Source organism: Phoca vitulina, unplaced genomic scaffold (assembly GCF_004348235.1).
Source record: "Phoca vitulina isolate PV1807 unplaced genomic scaffold, GSC_HSeal_1.0 scaffold17, whole genome shotgun sequence".
Classification (NCBI taxonomy): domain Eukaryota; kingdom Metazoa; phylum Chordata; class Mammalia; order Carnivora; family Phocidae; genus Phoca; species Phoca vitulina.
This window is the reverse complement of record NW_022589720.1, coordinates 33,428,586-33,451,088: the sequence shown is the minus strand read 5'-3', so window position 1 is coordinate 33,451,088 and position 22,503 is coordinate 33,428,586. Positions and strand designations below refer to the sequence as shown.

Genomic DNA, 22,503 nt, shown 5'->3' with positions numbered 1-22,503 from the left:
TCTGTATACAAGTTACAAAACCTCTTCCAGTCTTACAAATAAGGCCATTGAGTACCTCCTGAGTGTTTTCCTAGAGAGTGGTTCTCCATATGTTTTGGATGTGCCTGGACATTTTGTACTAGAGACTTCTCATTGGATTGAGATCATCTTTAGTTTGCTTTGAACAGCTGCTAATTAAGAACTTCTGAATCTTGGATTATGGTATTTTCTCTTTAATTTCCACCCCTTTGAAAACTCCTAAAGTATCCTAGGCAAAGCAATATTCTATGGTTTGACATTTTAGAAGAGAAAGAAGGCAAACATTTCTCCCCCTTCTCTCTCTGCCCCAATTATACCCTAACTTTTATATATATATGTATAGTTGAGCTTTAGAGGCAAATACGGAAAGAATGGGAAAGAAGAAAAGAAAGGGATAAAAGAAAGGAAAAATAAAGGGTGGGATATATTCCAGAGATATTTAAATTATCTCAAGTGTGGGACCAGATTGAATTTGGAAATGATCCTTCAAGTTGAAGTTCTAAGTTTGATAAAGATCCAATTTGAGTTTTGGAAACCTTAGGTCTGGCAGAGTTTGACATATTGGCTCCTGGGAGATGAGAAAAAAATTATCATAATACCTCCCAAAGGGCAGTGGGAACTGACATTTACTGAGCACTTTTTATGTTTAGGTACTGTGTTATCTGTTCTATAATTGCTGCCGTATGTTGTTCCCATGGAAGAAAAGAAAAAGTAGCAGAGGGTATGGTAGCCTTTGGGAGATAAATAATTGGTGATCCACATAAAATCCTCCTTTCATTTGGATGATGCAATAAAAGTACACAGATTACTCAAGTCAGAAAGATTAATGATTCATTTATTTTATAATAAAAAATTTTTTAAGTGCTAATTAACAGAGTATACTCTAGGTTTGCCTGTCTGGCTCAGTCAGTGGAGTGTGTGATTCTTCATCTCAGGGTTGTGGGTTCGAGCCCCATGTTGGGTGTAGAGATTACTTAAAAATAAAGTCTTTGAAAAAAATAGAGTATACTCTAGAGTAAAAATTCTATTAACATAATTTAAAAATATGTAAATATGTAGCAAAATAGTTGCATTTCTTTTTGGTGGAAAGAAAAAGTAAGGCAAGTGATATACTAGTGCATTATAGTCTGCAAAGAGACTAGAGTCATTCAAATTGTTATTTCTTTAAAGATTTTTATTCGTTAAAAATTCTGGCACACATATACACATACTTATTTCCTCTCCAAATTTTGGCTGTATTCATTAATGAGAACAACCCCCCTTTTCTTCTAATTTGAGAAGACAAATGGTCTACAGACATTTGATTGAATATAAAAATATATAAACTCACCTGTTCATGAGATTTCAACTTTTCTTTCATAAGATCAGCATTTCTTTTTAGTTGTTCATTTTCACCTGTGTAAAAATCACCAGAGGGCATCCTAGTACATAGAACTTTTTAATTAATATGGGAAAATATTTAACATTTCAAGTTTCCATTCATGTATGCTTTCAATACATACATACAGCCTCTATTGCACGTGAGGCTCTGTGCATAGCACTGGGAATGTTAAAGAAAATTGTAGCTCTTCAAAGAAGAGCCTGATGGTAAAACAGATGTGGAAGTAGTTACGATGTGCTATGATAATTGCTCGATAATGGCAGCATGTCTGAAAGACCAAGGGAACCTGTGGAAGAAAAGCCTCAGTCGGCTTGAAGTCAGGAAAGGATTTACCGAGGAGGAGCCATTGGCAATGAGACTTAGATGATAAGGGTTACTCCATGCTGAAGGGAGGCATTTCACATACAGAAAACTGTACAGAAGCCTTTGGGTTCGAGTGAGGATAGCATGTTTGGGAAAATTACAATTCAAGTACAGTATTGTTGGAGTGTAAACCGTGAGGAGGAGGTACTAAATAGGTGGAAGCCATATCCTAATAGGAGGTGGACATATTCTATATGAATGACTTTATATTTTATTTTCTAGGTTATGGAGTCAAAGAATTTTGAACAGTGAAGTGAAATGATTAGTTACAGGTTAAAAAAATTATCTGGCAGTGTAAAGGATGAATGGGAGGGTTTTGACCCTAGAGAAATTGGTATCAGTAAAAATAGATCAAGTAAGAAATAACAGGAGCCTAAATTAGATCAGTGGCAGTAGGACATAAAACGAAAATAAAGATAATTATTTAGATAGTAAGATGGTAAGATTACGAGGAGACTTAGTGACTGAATGGATAGCAGAGGCAAAAAAGAAAGGGGAACCTTTGCTTTGTAGGTTGGGTAATTTGTTTGGGTAATTGAAAAATGTTCATCGGTTTGGGAAAAATTAAAGGAGGAAGATTTTAGGAGTGAAATGACGAGTGTAGGTCTTTACTATGCTAAATTTGATTGCTTGAGATATCCAAGGAATATTTCTTTTTTTTTTTAAAGATTTTATTTATTTATTCATAAGAGAGAGAGAGAGAGAGGCAGAGGGAGAAGTAGGCTCCCCGCTGAGCAGGGAGCCCGATGCGGGACTCGATCCCAGGACCCTGGGATCATGACCTGAGCCGAAGGCAGATGCTTAACCATCTGAGCCACCCAGGCGCCCTCCAGGGAATATTTCTGGTAGGCTGAGAAACATTTAGAAGTGGCCAAAGAAGAGTATCCTGTAAGGAGACCGAGAAGTGTCCAGAGATGCAGGAGAGAGTGGTGATAAGAAGAGAGAGGTTAAAGGGGTCATAATCAGTGGCAGTAAACACAATAAAAAGATCAAGCGAAAGCACTTCAAATCTGAAAACTTTGGGAAATGCCCAATTATTGTAAGTTGAAGACTACGTGAAGATGAGGACTATGTGAAGATGAGGAAATGGATAGTGAGTACAGGCCATTCCTTTGAGGTTTGATTGTAAAAGGAAAGAGTGAGGGCAATTGGAGGGAATAAATCCAAAGTGAAGGAAACATTGTTTTCTTGTTTGTTTAAGAGATGGGAGAGATCTGAGTTGTTTAAATGCTGAAGGAATGGACAGCAGAAAGAGAGAAATGAAAAACAGAGAAGAAGGGACAATTGAAGACGCAATACTCCAGAAGAGAGATAAGAGTTAAACCCAAGTGGAGGAATTAACTTTGGATAGGAAGAAGGATTTTCTTTTTTTTAAGTGAAGGAGGAAGGTAGTAAGGGTATGTCCAGGTATGTATATATTTAGAAAGGGTGCGGTGGGAAGAAGAGGTAGTAGGTTATAAGAATGAGTTAGTTTATGAGATTGTGTTGTAGATGATTTCTATATCTGTAGGCTCATGATGTTGGATGAAATAACTTTTATTGTCTATTCCATCTATGCTTCCATATTGAGAAAGGGGAAATTTAGTTTTAAACTTGAATCAATAGGACTATTTTGATTGCTCATTCAAAGCACCAAAAGAGATTGATAGCTTTGAAGTTTTTGGATAAAAGATTATGGAGAATGTAATTATTAATGATATTTAGGCCATTTTATGTGTGGAATTTTTTAAGTTTGCCTTTTTAGGAGACCCTAGTATTTTCCCAGCATTAAGTGTCTGCCTTCGGCTCAGGTTGTGATCCTGGAATCCCTGGATGGATCGGGATCATTGGGTCATCGGGCTCCCTGCTCAGTGGGGAGTCTGCTTCTCCCTCTGCTCCTACCCCCACCTTGTGTTCTCTCTCTCCCTCAAATAAATAAAAATCTATAAAAAAGAACGAGGTAGTTTATGTCTGACAGCTTTCATTTTTTCCCCAGTGAAACAGAAAGTAAAATAAGTTGAAAAAAAAAGAAACAGATTTAAAGTTGGGGGTTTGAAGAGTGAAAAGTTTGAAAAGCGAGGATAAATGAAGGGTATAATTGAAACTGAGATTTATAAATTAATGTGGGTCTGTAATGTATGATTTTTTACCAGTAACCTTCAGTAACTGTAGCATTATAAGTAAGCAGATGTATGGTTGGATTGATCCATTTTGAGGATTAGTCTAACTGGTATTAGAAAAGGTAAGGAAAATAAAACCATTCCCAAAAGAGAAGATAAATGATATTCTAAGCTAGATATCTAAGCTAAAAAGGGAGGAAGGTTTTATCTTACAGCAACATTATTGAGAGCATAGTTATATTTACTTAATATCTTTTCATGTAAAACTTAAACAATGAAATGAAATGTATTAAAATATGGTTTTGCATCTTTAATTTGCCCTACTGTTTCAGACCTACTATAGTCAACATCTTTTTATATACAACCAAAAGCCATCTCCTGACACCAGATGATGAAGAAGGAGCAGTGCTTGACAGTTTTCTCTACTCATTCTTGTTAAGTTCTAGGTGTTTTAAGGAAAAGCAGATATACCTAGACCAGGAAAGAGCCCATTCTGATATAGTGTGTGATGAGGGTTCAAAACAGAGCCAGGATCTGCACCTAAGCCAGACATAAAAGGTGCTCAAAGCTAAAATTAGGCCAGGAGTAGGCATGGCACCAAGACTGTAATTCAAAACCATTGTGAAATAGAGGCCAGGGCTTGAGTTCAGTGATTAACTGGGACCAGTGACAAGGCTGAATCAGACACTAGACCTGGGTAACAGTAATCCAGTTCTGTATTATTTAGAATCAGTTTGTCAATATCCACAAATAACTTGCCAGAATTTTGATTGGGATCACACTGAATTTATAGATCAAGTTGGGAAAAACTGACATCTTGACAATATTGAGTCTTCCCTATCTGTGAAAATGGACCATTTCTCCATTTATTTAGTTCTTTTTTGATTTATTTCATCAGAGTTTTGTAGTTTTCCTTATATAGATCATGTACATATTTTGTTATATGTATACCTAAATATTTCATTTTGGGGCTGTCAATGTAAATAGTATTGTGTTTTTAATTTCAAATTTCACTTGTTCATTGCTGGTATATAAGAAAGCAATTGACTTTTGTATATGAACCTTGTATATTGCAACCTTGCTATAATTGGTTACTCTAGGTTTTTCTTTTCTTTTTTTTTTTTTAAATATTTTGGATTTTCGACATAGATGATCATGTCATCTATGAAGAAAGACAGTTTTATTTCTTCCTTCCCAATCTGTATACCTTTTATTTCCTTTTCTTGTCTTATTGATTTAACTAGAACTTTTAGTTCAATGTTGAAAAGGAGTGGTGAGAGAGGTTATCTTTGCCTTATTCTTGATCTTAGTGGGAAGCCCCTAATTTCTTACCACTAAGTATGGTGTTAGCTGTAGACTTTTATAGATTTTTTTTTAAATCAAGTTGAGTACATTTTCTCTATTCCTAGTTTACAGCGATTTTTTTTTTTTAAATCATGAATGGTGTTGGATTTTGTCAAATAATTTTTCTGCATCTACTAATATGATCATCTTTTCAGTTGTTGGTGTCCTGGATTAAATTAATGGATTTTTAAATGCTGAACCAGTCTTGCATACTTGAGATAAATCCCACTTTGTTGTAGTAATAAGCCTACCAAAGCATTCTTCATTTCTGTTACAGTGTTTTTGATCTCTAGCATTCCTTTTTGTTTCTTTCTTAGGATTTCCATCTTTCTTACTTACATTGCCAATATGTTCTTGCATGCTGTCTGCTTGATCCATTACAGTACTTAGCATATTAATTATAGTTTTTATATTCCCAGTTGTTTTTAAATTCCCAACATCTCTGCCATGTCTGCATGACATGGGTCTGCATGACAGACTCTTGCTCTGTCTCTACAAATTGTGTGTAGTTTTTTTGCCTTTTATTTGGGCTAATATAATAGAGAGTCTGGGTTCACCCTAACTTTTTTTTTTAATTTAAATTCAATCAGCCAACACATAGTACATCATTTGTTTCAGATGTAGTGTTGAACAATTCATCAATTGCGTGTAACACCCAGTTCTCATCACAGCACGTGCCCACTCCCATTCCAATTGGATTTTCAAAGCATGGGGACACAATTAATTGTCATGTAACCTGATAGTGGTGAAATGTGTCTTGTTAGTAGAATGTATGTATTTTAGAATTAGGAAACTGGAGAGTTTAGAGAATTTTGATCTCTATAATAATAAAGGAGTTTTACTTTCTGTTATTCAGTTTTATATGATTTTCAAGTTTAAGGGTTTTTGTTTGTTTTTGTTTTGTTTTTGTCACAGTAATTAAGGGCTGGGAGCTGCCTAAAAAACTTTGTGCTAACTAGGCAACTAATACCTCATGTATCTATTAGAAATGCTGTAGCATCCATTACTGAAAGATGAAAGAAAAGGTATTTGATGTTTTCTAATTTATAAAAGTATACTTGCTTGTCTTAGTAAGTGAAGCACCTGTAAAGGGAAGCTAACCATCTCTACACACCTTCCATGACCACTTACTTCACCGAAGTTATCAATGTTAGCAGCCTGATCTGTATTTCTTCCCTACTTTTCTCCCAGCTTATATAATTATTTATAAACATATCACACATTTGTACTGGTTTTATTTATTTTTACCAATATAAAATTATACTATATATATTACTTTGCAAAAAACATTTCCTAAAAATGGACATTCCTTCAAGTCTGCAATTTTTTATGCATATATCGACATACATTTTTATAATTTTATATAAATAGGATCATATCAAACACTCTGAGCTACTTTTAGGACACTCTTCCCTTCTCTTTCTTTCTGCCTTCTTCCTCTCCCTCTTTTTTTCTCCTTCTTTCTCCTACTCCCACACCCCTGGTGTAATTGTGTTTCCTTATCAGCTTTTCCCCTTGCACTTAACCTCTGGATCATACATATGCATACACATTTCCATAATTTTATTCATATCTTTTACTCATTTAAAAATTCTTTTTTATCCCTGCTGGTCAATTTGTAGAGCTCGTTGTATACTGTAGATATAAATTACATAGGGGAAGGAAAAGAAAAATAAAATAAGATGAAAACAGAAAGGGAGGCAAACCATGAGACTCTCAACTGAAGGGTTGCTGGAGGGGAGGTGGGGGGGGGTGAGGTAATTGGGTGATGGGCAATAGGGGGGCACTTGATGTAATGAGCACTAGGTGTTATATGCAACTGATGAATCACTAAATTTTACCCCTGAAACTAATAATACACTATATGTTATCTAAGTTGAATTTAAATAAAAAATTAAGAAAACTACATTGGTATTTGAAAACACTTTTTCAAATAAATTACTTGTTTTTTTTACTTTTGTGTGACAAAATAACATGTAAGTTGTTTTATTTTTGTTTGTACTTTTTTTTTAAAGATTTACTTATTTTAGAGAGAGAGAGAGATAGCAGAGGGGAGGGGCAGAGGGAGAGGTCAAGAGAAGCTCAAGCAGACTGCATGCTGAGTGCAGAGCATGATGGCGGGCTTGATCTCAAGACCATGAGATCACGCCCTGAGCTGAAACCAAGAGTTGGAGGCTTAACTGACTGTGCCACCCAGGCACCTCTGTTGTGTACTTTTATTGTGTTGTTGTTAAGAAAGTTCGGCCTTTTTTTTTTTTCTCTTTATATAGTATCTGAGGTTTTCAGATTGGTTAAGAGGACACCCCACAGCTCCAGGTTGTATCCTGCATACAGCTAATGTTATATCCTGAATTTTCTTTTAAGTTTTTATTGTTCTTTTTTACACTGCAGCTTTATCCATCTGGAATTTATTTTTAATGTGGTGGGAAAGAGTCCAACTTTCTTTTCTTCCAGATGGAAAGCTAGTTGTGCTAGTACCATATGTTAAAATGCCATTCTTTTTCCAATAAATTGAAATATTTCTTGTGACATATATTACACTGACAAATATTGGGGCCTGTTTCTAGAATCTAGTTCTCTATTCTTTCTGGGGATGTCTTTTTCAGTTTTTAGGCCAATACCATATTGATTTCATTACAGCAGTTTCGGGGCATGTTGTTACCTGGTAACAAAACTCTCCCTCCTCCACATTCTTCTTATTTTTCAGTTTTCTTATTTGTTTCTTCTGTCAAATGAGCTTTAAGATTATTTGATACAATCTCTCCCATCCCCAATTGAGAATTTTAATTAAAATGGCACTAAATGTGTATATTAACTTGAGGACAACTGACATTTTAATGATAAGAAATCTTCCCTCTGCCAGAAAAACTGATCAACCCATCTAAATGTTAAACTACTTGCATCTTATCTGACTTAGGCACATCTATAATTATGCTAAATAGAACCACAGAACTTATCTGTGAACTAAAGCCACCTACTGAAGAAATAGCTAACTTCCTTAATACTTTATATTACATTTCAGTTGGCTCTATGTTGGCTTTCATTTGTAGTACAAACAACATATGATTATTGTTGGCACTGTTGTTTTTTCATCATCCTACCAGAGCGAGATAGCACAAGCTGGGTGAAGGACAGAGGGAGAAGCAGGCTCTCTGCTGAGCAGGGAGACTGATATGGACTCGATCCCAGGACACTGGGATCATGACCTGAGCCAAAGGCAGACACTTAACCAACTGAGCCACCCAGGTGCCCCTACGTTAGATTTCCAAACACAGATTCCCACTCTGGCTACTTCTTTAAGGTGTAAGGCTGCTCTGGCTGGAGTATCTGTAAATTCCAATAGCATTTTGCATCATTGTAGAGTCCGCCTGGTCCTGATATTTGACAAATAATCTTTCTCTGGCCTAGACAAAATTCATTTTATTCTCTTGGACTCTAATAATTTTGTGATATATTTTTCTAAAATTAGTTATTCTCCTTTGGTATTGAACTGGGAGGTCCTTAAGTGTACATTGTCTTTGTATTCATTATACAATTACAGTGAGTTGGCTTTTTTTTTAAATATCATTTATGATTGGATTGCTTAGCTTTGTAATAATTTCATTCCATAATGAGCTAGATATTTTTACATTAAATTTCCTTACATGGTTGCCTGAATAAAGGCTGTGTTGATTTAAACTGGAACTGTCCTCCAGCAGCATTTACTCAGATCCTGGAAAAGTTTTTGTCTTTTAATTAACTGAGTGTTTTTATTTTATTATTTTTTAATTGGAAATTAATAGTTATATAACTGTCTGAATTATTCTTTGTCTTATTTTGTTTTGCCTTGGTTTCTAGAAGATTTAGAATTAACTTTTGTGCTATATTGAAGCAACTACCTCTAGATTAGGCTTCTGATCAAAGTATTTTCCTAACTCTCTTCTTATTCATTATTGGCAGGGCTAGCGTCATGGGTGTGCAGTCTGCGCAGCTGCATGGGGCCCTGAACTCAGAAGGCTGCTATCCTTGCTTCTGCCTTCAATGTCTTGACATTCTTAATAATTTTGTCTTTGAACTTCTTACTAATTTTGTCTTTGCACTTACATTTTTAAGTAAATTCCAGTGGGACAATTGAGCATGCATGCGAGCAGAGAAGGTAAGAGCAATATCCATGTCTACTCCTCCTTGCCACTACATTCATACACTTCATTTGCAATGCCCCACGAGCACAGAATTCTAGTGCACTTAGGATGCTTGGGAGCCCAGCAAAACTCAAAGGTACAAGTACAAGATAAACATGTTCCATTTACAACTAAGTAAGCAAGGGTCCTTATTTTCTTTTGAACTAGAACTTGCTTCAAATTCAGAAAGAAAGCAATAGCATTCTAAGAAATATGAATGACCATGCAACTCTATCATATCCTTTCTCAATTCTGTTATTTCCCTCTATTAAACATCTAATTATGTTAAAAAGGATGACATAAAAGGAAAGAGAAGGATAGGAAAATTCACAGTTTCTTTTCCTTTTAGTCCTTCTTTGTTCATCAGGAAGTGAAGGTATAGAGTATTGGTAAAATGTGCAGGTATCAAGAAGCAAAATGAATAATAAATGGTTTAGGTAGTTTTGTGCATTTTCACTATTGTGGTAAGAATGAAACAGATATGCATGTACAAGCTATGAAGTATTAATTGGGTACTTTTGTGTATTGTGTATCTTTGAATTCAAAACTGGCTTGTACAATATAAAGATGAATGGTAATATTTATGTTCCTAATTAAAATTTTTTATTCTTTTTTACTTAAAGAAACATTAACAAAAGTACAAAACACTGGTAAATTGAGAGAGACCACAGAAGAAAGAAAAAAGCTCTGTATTTTAGAAACTTTAATGTTACTTTTCCCCACCTTTTGCACATTGGGCCCCACATTTTCATTTTTGTGTGGGGCCCTGCAAATTATGTAGTTAGCCTGTTTATGGGTTTTGTTTTTAGCTTTCTTTTAATGTGCCTTCAGCAAATTTCTTTTGGAAGGAGGCAATTTTTAAATAATGAAGATTCTGAAGTATACACTCATAGCAGATCATTTCTCCATATGGAATGTGCTTATATGAATGTAGCATTTTTCCAAGGATATACTAGAAGCTAACATGTTAAATTATTGTATGTTGAAAGAAGTATTTATACATTTTTCAAACTACTTTTATTTTTTATTTATTTATTTATTTATTTTAAAGATCTTATTTATTTGACAGAGAGAGACACAGTGATAGAGGGAACACAAGCAGGGGGAGTGGGAGAGGGAGAAGCAGGCTTCCCGCTGAGCAGGGTGCCCAATGTGGGGCTTGATCCCAGGACCCTGGGATCATGACCCGAGCCGAAGGAAGACGCTTAATGACTGAGCCACCCAGGTGCCCCTCAAACTACTTTTAAATTGAGCAGTGCTTTTTTCTTTAGGAGTAAACTAATCATTGATTAGCTTACTTTCTTAGATAATTCTTTTATAGAATACACTCAACCATGGCTATTGTCCTTTTAAAAACATTCTAATCAGTGATCAATTTTGATTATCATTTTGCTTACTATGATTGATTGATTTTGTATAGTAAAGTTATAGTATACATAACAGTATCCTTCTGGAAACCTACCCTGATAGAGTATAATTCAAGTTACTCAGGTTTAGTTCAGACAGGGAAAAAAAGCAATATTAAATTGCAAGAAATTATCTAGAGATAATTGGCAAAAATAAGCTTGAATTCTACTGGTTTTAGAAGTGCTCTGTGTTTGCAGCTGATTTCATGTGTCTCTCTTCTCCATGACACCTTGCCCATGTGTTTGAATTCTTAAATTCCTGAGTCCTCTTCTAATCAACAAAAATCTCTGAATCTTGTTTTCTTTGCCCTGGTAGTAACTAACCATAAGTTAGATGGCGGAATGACACTATCTTTCATACAATGAATTATGGGGGTTCTCCTAAACTAGCATGTAAGATAATATACAGCAATATAGGAAAAATCCCTATCATTTGATATATTGTGATGAATCATACTCTATTTCTAAAGACCCATGTCCATGCTCTAAACTCCAAACATACATTACTTCAAAGACAGACTATTCTATCTGTGAAAAGATTGTATCCTTGACTATTGGTCAATATTTGGTATCTTTTTTACAAAAAATAATTATAATTCAGTAATGAATATATTAAACATTAACTTTCTGGGGCTTCAAAATAACTTTAATTTCTGGTAGATGTTTTATTTGAACAAAATCCTGGGAACAGTTAAATACCATTCAAATCCTAGAATAAGAGAACTCTAAGGATTATGAACATTCACAATTTAGGTGTATTTCGTCACAGAGAAGGGAAAAGTTGTTTTGAACCATCAGCATTGAGATGGGAAAATGAAAGCCCAAACCAGGTGTGGGATGGGATTCAAATGTGAAAAAAGTGAGCAGACTGCTAGAGCCAAGAAAAGTGAAAACCTATGGGACATAAGGGGATCAGAAGTCTGCAGGACTCAGCCAAAAGAAAAGGCATTGGAGATGGTGTTGCTTCCCATTTATTACCCTCCTTGATCTTCGGAACAGCTTTTAGTGGTGTATCGCCAGGAAAATGAATCCTTTCTGTACTGCAGATGCTGTTTGACAGTGTAAACGTGAAGTCTGCTAATATAATTTTTATATTTATTTAATCAACACTTGAAGAAATATTTTAAGGTAAAACAATGGGACAGGGAGTAAGAACTAATGGTAATTCTTAAGGATAAATCTCAATTAGAACATTATAAAGACAGGGGCGCCTGGGTGGCTCAGTTGGTTAAGCGTCTGCCTTTGGCTCAGGTCGTGATCCCAGGTTCCTGGGATTGAGTCCCACATCGGGCTCCCTGCTCAGTGGGGAGTCTGCTTCTTCCTCTCCCTCTGCCTCTCCCCCTGCTTGTGCACTCTCTCCCTCTCTCTCTCAAATGAATAAGTAAAATCTTAAAAAAAAGAACATTATAAAGACAATAAGGAATAATATGCCAAAGCAAATAAATGGTGTGTAAGATCATTATTATTCTTTCCTTCCATATATAAAGTACTTTATCATAAAAATAGAGGACTAAAATGAAAAATTCTTATTTGATGTGAGTCTTATATTGGGAGGCAATTTCATCTAATATCCAATATAGTAGAGGAAAATCCCATAAACACTGCACTGTAGCTACATCAGAACAGGACAAAACACTCAGTTGCTTTGTCCATTTTGTCAATGAACAGGCACATTGGGTTAGCATGACTAGCAAAAATAAGGTAAGCTGAAGATGTTGGCTTCATTTACACAAACATAGCCTCATTTATGATAAAAAATTAAATAGTAAACTATCACTGCAGTTTGAATAGTATCTTCATCATGTAACTACCAGTAAATGACTACCCTTCAAAACTGAACCCAAGGTCTTTAAAGACCAAAAGTACTCCCAAGAATAAATATATTTATAAACTTTTGAAAGTAATAAAGAGAATTATTATGATTGATTATAAAACATCCCCTGATGTCCCTGTCAGAATAAGACTGAATTGTCCTGTTCAGCATGGTATTTCTTATTTCATAATAATTTAGGTAAGTATGATTTGGTAATAAGGAGTTTTGCCATTAGCTGATGAATTTAACAAGACCAGATGAAAAGAAATTTACTGTCAATGATGTAAAAACTCTATTTTTAAAGGTACTCAAATATAACATATTTTTAAAGATTTTTTTCTAACTTACCTTTCAAATCATGTTGAGATTCAATGGTCTGTTGTAGCCCTTTTATTATATTATGAAGAGTAGCACATTCTAAAATATGAAAGACATATTTATCTGAAAATTATTTGCTTTCATTTTGGAACTATTGTCTCAAAGTTGAAAGACTTAAAATAAAATACTTAATTGACAATTATGAGATCTTAATAAAGCAACCAGCTATCTCAAAGTAATAATATAATAAGTACCTTTTAATTACCCTTTAAGTCAAATGCATTCTGGGATTTGGTCATGAGTTTTCTATGCACAATAAATTCAGCATTGGAGGGATCCCCAGCTCCATGTGCTTTAGCAATATTTGCTGTAGAAGGAAGGTATACTTGGACATGTTTGGGGGCCTTCACCGTAAGCATTTATGCCCTGTCATGTGAATATAAGCTTTCAATATACTCTTGGTCATAACTAGCAATAGCTAAACCTTTGGTGGGTAGCAATAGGGATGGAAACTTCTGTAATTCAAACAGTCCACTTGGCTGTAAGCTCCAGGTATCAGTTTTGTTCACCATTTCTCCCTAGTATTTAGAGTAGTTGTGGTCCAGGCACTCCATAAATATTTGTTGAGTGATTGATCGATAGACAGGCAATATTATAGTAAACTGAAGCAAGAAAGGGGTAAGTGGAAAAGCTCTGGCCTGAAAATAACATATGTTATATTGTTATTCTAAGTGCTTTGCAAATATTGAATAAGTTAGCCCTCCTAACCCTATGAGGTAAGTCCTAGTAGTTGCCTCATTTTACATATGAGGAAATGGACACACAGAAGTTTAGTAAATTGCCCAAGGTCACACTTATAACTAGTAAGTGGTAGAGCTACAACCTGAACCCCACCAGTCCTATGACTTAACTACCTTACTACCACAAAGAAGACTAGCTCAGGAGTGTCTTCGAGTAAAGAGTAGGTTGGAGGCCCTGAAAAGAGGGCAGAGTCAGAGAAAGACTCTTTTTGATAGTTACTGCTATTGCATTTTTACTAGAAGGTTAGGGGGCACAGGTTGCACTAGTTTAAGTTTACAATTACACTAGCTAAATATATAGTGATGAAAAGTCCACAAAAGAATAACTTAATATCTTTAAAATATTAAAACTTTAAAGTTTAAGGACAATTTCAACTTTTTTTTTTGTAGTAGGACAATTTCACCTTTATGTGCTTGGCTTAACAACTAATAAATATTGAGTCTTACTCTCTTTCATTCAGTTTTAGAGGCCCAAGATGGATATTCAGATGGATATGCACTAATATGGCATACTGACTGGCTTCCATTATAGTTGGGCATCTGTTTTGATGGTTAAATATTAAATACCATATTTGTATCTAATAATAAAAAGATATCTAGGTATAATAATAATACCATTTATTGTGTGTTCATTCTGCCAGGCATTATGTTAAGTGCATTATAAACATCACCCCGATTAGTATTCACAATGACACTTAGAGGTTGGTATTATTGGCCTGATTTTACAAAGGGAGGCAGTCGTCCATAGAGGTTTGGTTACTTGCCCAGGATTCCAGAGTTAGTAAATGGAAGGTATGGACTCGAACATAGGTTTTCCCCATTTCAAATCCTACTGTTAATCTTCTATTCAATACTTCCTCAGGAATTATAGGATATGCTGATGAAACCATGAAACTTGGAGTCTGAGGGACTAGAATAGAGTTTCCTTTTTCACTCTCTAGCTATGACACCTTATTTGAATTTTATATTCTCCATCTGCAAAATAAAAGTATGGGTAATACCCATCCTCCCTCACATATAAGACTATTCTCATATATATGACTGTTCTGACAACCAAATGAGAAAACAATACTTTCTAAATTTACTTACACATATTCAACATTGTTATTGTTCTTTATTTCTCTCCTCTACCTCTCAGCAATTTGTATATATCTCTTCTGTCTATTTCTCACATTTCATTTTAGTTATTTGTGGCTTCTCCCACTAGATGGTGAACTCTTTCAGGTAAAGATCATATCTTATTAATTTTGATATTTCTTGCACCTAACATGGTGACTATTTCATAGGCGTTCGATAGTATTTTTATTTATTGCCTAAAGGAAAGAACTAATATTGTGAGGGGACAATGCAAAACTCTGTCTTTCAATTAGAGGTCCTGCACTGAGTCTCCATGTACTTTCTTCAACTAAGGAAAGTACTTTGTAGAAGTTAAAAGCTTTATGCAGATATCAGGTTCTACTATTGTGGTTTTTCACTCCTCCACGTATCCCCTCTACCATCCGTCCCATCTGCTCAAAGTGTCCAGCATCCTCCATTTTTTCCTCTTTTGGTATTCCCCAGTAATGGCATGATGGCTAAATCACAGTTGACATTGACTACTTCATATGTTGCTATGTTAGTTGCTACAATTAGAAAATTAAGGGAGTGCCTTTCTGGCTCAGTTGGTGGAGCACGCGACTCTTGATCTCAGGGTTGTAAGTGTGAGCCCCACCATGAGTATAGAGATTACTTAATATCTTAAAAAAAGTTAAGGAGGCATAGACTCTGCCATCACTTCTCTTTGTGTCTTCTGGAGGAATAAATCCAGCAATTCATGAACTATGGTAGCTAAAGTTATCTCAGTACAGTTGACCCTTGAGTAACTTGGGGGTCAGGGGTGCTGACTCCTGTGCAGTTGAAAATCTGAGTGTAACTTTTGACTCTTCAAAAACTTAACTACCAGAGCACCTGGCTGGCTCAGTTTGTAGAGCATATGACTCTTGATCTCGGGATTGTGAGTCTGAGCCCCAGATTGGATGCAGAGTTTACTTTAAAAAAAAAATAAAGTTCAAAAACTTTACTAATAGCCGACAGTTGGCCGGAACCTTACTGATCACATAAAGTCCATTAACACGTATTTTGTGTTATGTATTATAGCCTTATTCTTACAATAAAATAAGGCTAGGGAAAAGAAAATGTTACTAGGAAAATCACAAGGAAGAGAAAGTACCTTTCCAGTATTGCACTGTATTTATGAAAAAGCATGCACATATAAGTGGATTCATGCAGTTCAAACCTGTGTTCTTCAAGGGCCAACTATAATCAGCAAATTGAAAACAGAGCCCTGAAACTGAAAGTATACTGATTTTTAAAAAATGTGTATTTTCAAAATATGAACACGAGGTGGCTCTCTCAACACTTCTTTTTTTCCCAAAGGAAACTGGCTCAATAAAAAAATTGTTCATAAGGTGGAATATCATTCATTATTTTAGAATAATGACTTTTAATTCTCTTTGCAAACCTTTACCCACATCATTTCTGTTGGATTTTACAATGAATACTATCCTATCCAATTCTTCTAAAAGTTAGAGTTCAGAATATTAAGCTACTTCTTATACTGTATAATTGAGTAAATAAATGGTTATTTTGAGCTCAAATTTAGGTTCTACCATTAACTAGCAATTTGAACATTAACATCTGTTTCACAAAGCACTTCGAAATGTTGAATACAATTATGTATGAAAAGGATTTTTTTTTTTTTAGTACTTGACCCTCAATACTAATATTGCTATCATCTTGAACTGGCACAGAAATTCTTTATCTGGTATCAAATGTAAAAAATACAACATCATGGTCTCGTTCTTTATTGTTGAAGAAATCCAATCATATACGTAGTTTGTTCTTCCTCTCTAAGTGAACCAGTACACACTTGGATCTATAAGCTGTTATTCCCACTAGTTCTTTTACTTCGGCTGTGTATTATCCAGTGAAAAGGCCATTAGATTGAGAATAAGTAGAACTGGATTTTTAAAAAGTGTTTATTTTTTCAAATAATAAATACTCATGAAACACAATAATATAGTGAAAAATGATTATCTCTCTAATCTCTGTCCCCAGACTAATCAGTTTCCCTTCCCCCAAAGCAAGCACTGTTACCAGGACGCTGATGCTGTTTATCTTTCCAGAGATACACAAATGCATAAGGGAGAGGGTGTTCTGTGTGTACAAAGATATTTTTATAAAAATGATAGCATGCTGTTGTGAACATTGTTGCTTTCATTTACTGTATCTTGGAGATTATTCTATATCATATAGAGAGCTACTTTATTCTTTTTATCAGCTGCTTAGTATTTCATTAAATAAATATGCCATAATTTATTTAATCAGATGAATGTCACATTTGGAAAGGTCTTCTCTGTACTAAAAAACAAACACACAAAAATCCCACAAAAACCCATATTCTCTTCTATTTTTTTCTGTGGTTTCATTTTTTCTCACCTTTAACTTTATATTTTAGTATGGTTTTATACTAAATACATATCCTGAAAAATCAGGAAGGTATTATAGAGAATTGCCCAATATCCTATGCCCAGTTTCCCCTATTAACATCTAACATTAGTATGGTATGTTTGTAATAATTAATGAACCAATGTTGATACATTATTAACTAAAATCTATGCTTTATTCAGGTTTTCTTAGTTTTTACCTTATGTTCTTTTTCTATTCCAGGATTCCATTCACAATACCACATTACATTTACTCATCATGTCCACTTAGGGTCCTCTTGGGTGTGATAGTTTCTCAGAGTTTTCTTGTTTTTGATGACCTCGACAGTTTTGCAAAGTGCTGGTCAGGTATTTTGTAGAATGTCCCTTTATGGGGATTTGTGTGATGCTTACCTCATGATTAGATGGGGTTATGGGTTTTTTGGGAGAAGATCACAGAGGTGAAGTGCCATTTTCATCACACCATGTCAAGGGTACATACTATCAACGTGACATCAAGTTGACCTTGATCGTTTGCCTTAAGTGACACATGTCAGGCTTCTCCACTGTATAGTTACTCTCCACCACCCTGTTTTCCATACTGTATATTTCACACAGTGAAGAAAGTCACTCTACACAACCCACGCTTCATGAGTAGGGCATTCTGATTTACCTCTTTGAGGGAAAACCACTTACATAAGTTATCAGGAATTCTGCAGAAAAGATGTCTCTTCTCCCTTATTTATTTATCTGTTCTTATCAGTATGGGCTCATAGATATTGATTACATACTTTGGCTTACAACCCAATATTACTTTATTTAGTTTGTTGGCCAAATTGTCTCAGCTTTGCCATTGAGAACTCTTTCAGTTGGCTCTTGTATCCCTTTGACATACCCCCATCATTGTGGAGTGTTTTATCTTTTTGAGCATTTTCCTGCTTTCCGGTACTGCAAAATGCTTCAGGCTCATCTTAATGTATTTCCTGCCTCAGTCCTAGAATCAGCCATTTCTCTAAGGAGCCCTGGTTTCTTTTATTGTAAAATAGTATTGGAAACCAAGATCTGGGTTCTTGTTGCTACTGCCCCTGTTGTTGTTTTTAGGCCCTCTTAGTTGACATAGCAAGGGAGTATCTGCATATGTGTTTTGTAGTTGTTGTTGTTTTCCCCTCCTGAAATAGGGCACTTTATTAGTGAGAAGTGTTGGTCTGGCAACAGTGTGGCTGGGATGAACAGGATCAGCGCCCATCCTGGGGAACATAGCTAAACATCAAGCATTCCTCCATGCAAATTTAGAGAAAACTCCATCATGGATGACCCCCTCCACCCCAACAGCAGTGACCCCCAAACAACAGGGGCACCTAAGGCACAGCTGGGCCCAAGGACAGCAGGGTTTCAGTGTCAGGCACAAGAACACTGTCAGGACACCCCGGGAACTTCTCAAAGTTCCAGGTGAACTTGAGGGAATTCAGGCTCTCTTGACTTCTCCAGATGCCCTGAACTGGTTGCACAGGGAAGCCAAGCACTACCAGGCTTTGGGGCTGGAGGTTCAGCTGAAGCTCATTTATTGGTGTGTAGTCCCAGACCATTGTGCCTCAAAGCAAGGAGACATTCTCGAAGAGCAGCACCTTGCCCTGCAAAGAACCCAGGCTCTCAGGCTCCCCGCAGGCCAGCAGGTGGGCAGAGAAGGATAGACCAAAAGCGGGGCCACAGCTGGGAGGGTAGCTGGCTGCTGGGAGCTGAGAGGTATATGTGGACTGGCTGTCCCAGAAGTGAGGGGAGAGCTTTGGACTAGAACAGCCCATTTTTGGCGCTAAAATTTTTGACCCATCTGAAATTTCTTTTGGTGTAATTGTGAGGTAGGAATTCAACTGTTATTTTCCCCATGGTTTTGAAGGCCTGGATTGAGCCTTGGATTTGCCATTTCTTAGTTTAGCAGCCTCAGACAGATTAACTTCCTTCATCCTTTTTTTCTTCATTACTGAGGTGACTTAGTAATACCAACCTTATCTGTCTATCAGGACTCTAGTAAGGATAAAATGAAATGATAGCCCAGAAAGTTCTATGTGAATTTAAAATATTTTACAAATATATGGTATAATATTAATTACTGTTGTACCAAAAAATAGTCTCATTAGAATTAGTATTTCTTCAGGCAGCAAAGAACTAACCTTCTTTAATTGAGACCTCCTTTGTTTGCATTACTTTTAACAAGTAGTTAGTTTTTTCCAACTGCATATCCAGTATATTATTCTTTCCACTGGTTTCTATCATTTTCTGTAGAAGAAATAATATATATTATTACCAAAGCAATGCTACTATTTTGATTTTTTTTTTTTACCTAATGACATGAAGACTAATGAAAATACAGACCACTTAATACTGAAAATTCTAATAATTAAGTCTGGCATATATTTTATGTAAGTCAACTTCCTAATTTATTTTTAATTTTAAAAGTAACATGGGAAAAAATTAAAACAGACTAACAGTTATAAAGAGTTATGAAATTCAAAAATATGACCTAACTTGAATCCCCTTCTTTCCAACTATTCAACCCTCAGTCCTATGGTTAAAAATTCCTTATATATATTTCCAAGATATTTTATGACTATACAACTATAGGAAAGGATTATATTATACTCTGTTTTGCACCTTGGATGTTCCACTTAGAACTGTTATTTTGGAGATTATGTCATATAAGCACATAAAGATCTACTTCATTCTTTTAAAGAGCTCCATTGAGTTTCATTTGAGTACACTGTAACTTATTTACTTATGTATTTATTTATTTTAAGATTTTATTTATTTATTTGAAAGAGAGAGACGGAGCGCATGCCTTAGAGAGAGAGAGAGAGAGAGAGAGAGAGAGAGCATGAGCAGGGGAAGAGGAGAAGCAGGGAGCAGGAAGCCTGAGACACAGGGCTCGATCCCAGGACCCCGGGATCATGACCCGAGCCAAAGACAGTGACTTAGCCAACTGAGCCACCCACGTGCCCCTGTAATTTATTTAACTAGTCTCCCTATTGAGAATTTGTGTTGTTTCCACTTTTTTGCTATTACAAACAATGAATAAACATATCTTTTTAGTATCTTTGTGCCTAGTATAATAGCTGCCATAGACCCTTGGAAGAGCTTCAGAAATCATCAATTCATTGTATCATCTATATCTCTACCCACTTCCCTATTCTCTCTGCTTCTGAATTTATCTCAAAGCAACTCCATAAATCTCACCATCCATATGTATCTCTAAGAGATAAAATTCTTAATATAATCACAATACCATTATCACATCAAAAAATTAATATTTCTTATTTTAAATATTTAAGGATAGGATAGATATTTCTGAATGATCTCCAAAAACTTTGCACCAATTCCTCTCCCACCAACAGTGCTTCTTATTTCTTTCTCTATTCTCTCTTATTTTGGTAAGAGTCACTTGGTTAAGAAAACTCAAGTTAATTGTTTTAAAAAAGTTGATAATGTTACCTCAAAATACCCATCGTCATGATATTTTTTTATTATGGCCATCCTATACTGTGCAGAGGAAAAGAAGGAATAAAGAATGATAAGGAGAGAAAATAGAGGTAGGTATTATTCCCCTTCCCACCTTTGCTTCACAAGCCCACTCCCCAAATCTTTCACTTATCTACCTACATCTTCTCAACAGCTATTCCTATTCCTCTCCAGGGCAGACAAGGGGGAAAACACCTAATATATGCTTGTGGGTTTGGTCTATCATGTAATTTGCCTAGAGTTAGACGGATGGCGGCGTGGGGGGGGGGGGGGGGGGGAGACTTCAAAGGGATCTGTTTTTAGGCAAAAGAGAAGGAAAGGGACAGAATAGGAAAAAGTAAAAAAAATATATGAGTTAGTCATAATGGTAAGACATTGTGCGTTGAGTCTATTTCAATTCTTACTAAAACATTCCTGGGTTTATGGACATTTTGAACACTTAAGTACGTATTTTCCCTTTAACTTTAGCCAAAGTATATCAACTGTTTCCTTGTACCAGAAACATTTTGATATATTAATACAAATGATCCAAAATGAAATATATTTTAAATATGGATTTTAAAAATGAGACAGGGCTTAGCAAAATATATTTCCATTATCTATACCTTGCTTATTTTTTGTTACATTTTTCTTTTTTCCCAGCTCCTTCCACTGACAAAATCTGTTTCACTTTTCCTTTTATACTACAACTGTTTTATATCTTTACATACCTTTTCTATCTGTGAGAAGTCATTTATAAGTTTGTCAAGATTCACACTGCTAATCTTTTTCATACATTCTTCGCTGCTTTGATTCATGTCTAAACTAGTGAAGAGTAAATAGGGTGAGAAATAGATGAAAGAAATAAGCAAATGCTAAAACACTACAATAGTGGCAATAATTCAAATACTAAAGTTTCTGTATTCCACCCATAGAGCACCTACTTGAGCTCCATTACACTCAGAAAATTTTTGTTATACTCATTAATAATAGTTAAATGCATTAAGGCTTCCTCACTCCACGCCACCCCAGTCAAATTTTCTCTAAACAAATCTAAAATTAGTGCAATGTTATGTGCATATGTAGAAATTATTTGTTCCTATTATACAAAAAACTATGCCATTGTTGAACTGATCTCCTGGCCATCAGTATGACAGGACTAAAATCTGGTGTATTGTTAAATCTGATGTGTGACTTTTAAATATAGGTAGTCTCAATTTAAGATGTTTAAAATGTTTATTAACTATTATGCCACTAATATTTTTTGCTCTATTTCCTGGTAGTGTGCTTATTGCCATGGACTGAATTGTATCCCCCTGTCCCCAAAATTCCTTTGGGTATAACCGGCTAACTGCTGAAGTGAAGAATGAGTTTGTTTTAGTCCTATGGAACCAATCATAAGAAATTCTACAGAATTCCAGAGGTAAACTCATCCAGTCAGGATGAAGAAATTGACTTTTGCAAAACTGCAAGCATTTACATTTCGGGGTGGGAGAGTGTCTAGAAGAATTAGGATTAATACAATCTGAAAGTATGAGACACTTGTCTTTAGGCTTTTCACAAGCAAATTGGAAGGAGAAAATACAAATTTGAAATTTAGACGTTCTAGATTGAGGAAAGAGCACGTGCTAGTGCCTGGTGTGTGGAAAGTGGTAGTGGCAGCTAGTCCAAAGTAAAAGGTAAGTAAATTCCTAAAGTAATTACCGAAAGTAATTTTAGGGGTCATATTCTTCTTTAAAATGAGGTACATCAAAACAAACGTTGCTTAACAATTTGTTACTTCACAAAGAAATCCCATTTCCTTTCTCTTTTTGATATTATATGACATTAACAACTATTAGTGGTTTT

The 22,503-nt window shown here is 35.4% G+C and overlaps 1 protein-coding gene across 1 annotated transcript in view; it reads right to left on the bottom strand.

The window, feature by feature from the left end:
• Nucleotides 1-21,554, bottom strand: part of CCDC152 (coiled-coil domain containing 152) — a 28,394-nt gene extending 6,840 nt beyond the window's left edge. Inside the window, exons 1-4 of the mRNA XM_032415316.1 lie at nucleotides 21,387-21,554; nucleotides 19,335-19,440; nucleotides 12,933-13,001; nucleotides 1,349-1,413 (exon numbers count right to left, since the gene is read on the bottom strand). Of these exons, the coding sequence (XP_032271207.1) occupies nucleotides 1,349-1,413; nucleotides 12,933-13,001; nucleotides 19,335-19,440; nucleotides 21,387-21,473 (327 nt within the window). The 5' untranslated portion in view covers nucleotides 21,474-21,554. The remainder of the gene's footprint in view (nucleotides 1-1,348; nucleotides 1,414-12,932; nucleotides 13,002-19,334; nucleotides 19,441-21,386) is intronic.
• Nucleotides 21,555-22,503: the final 949 nt, after the last annotated feature.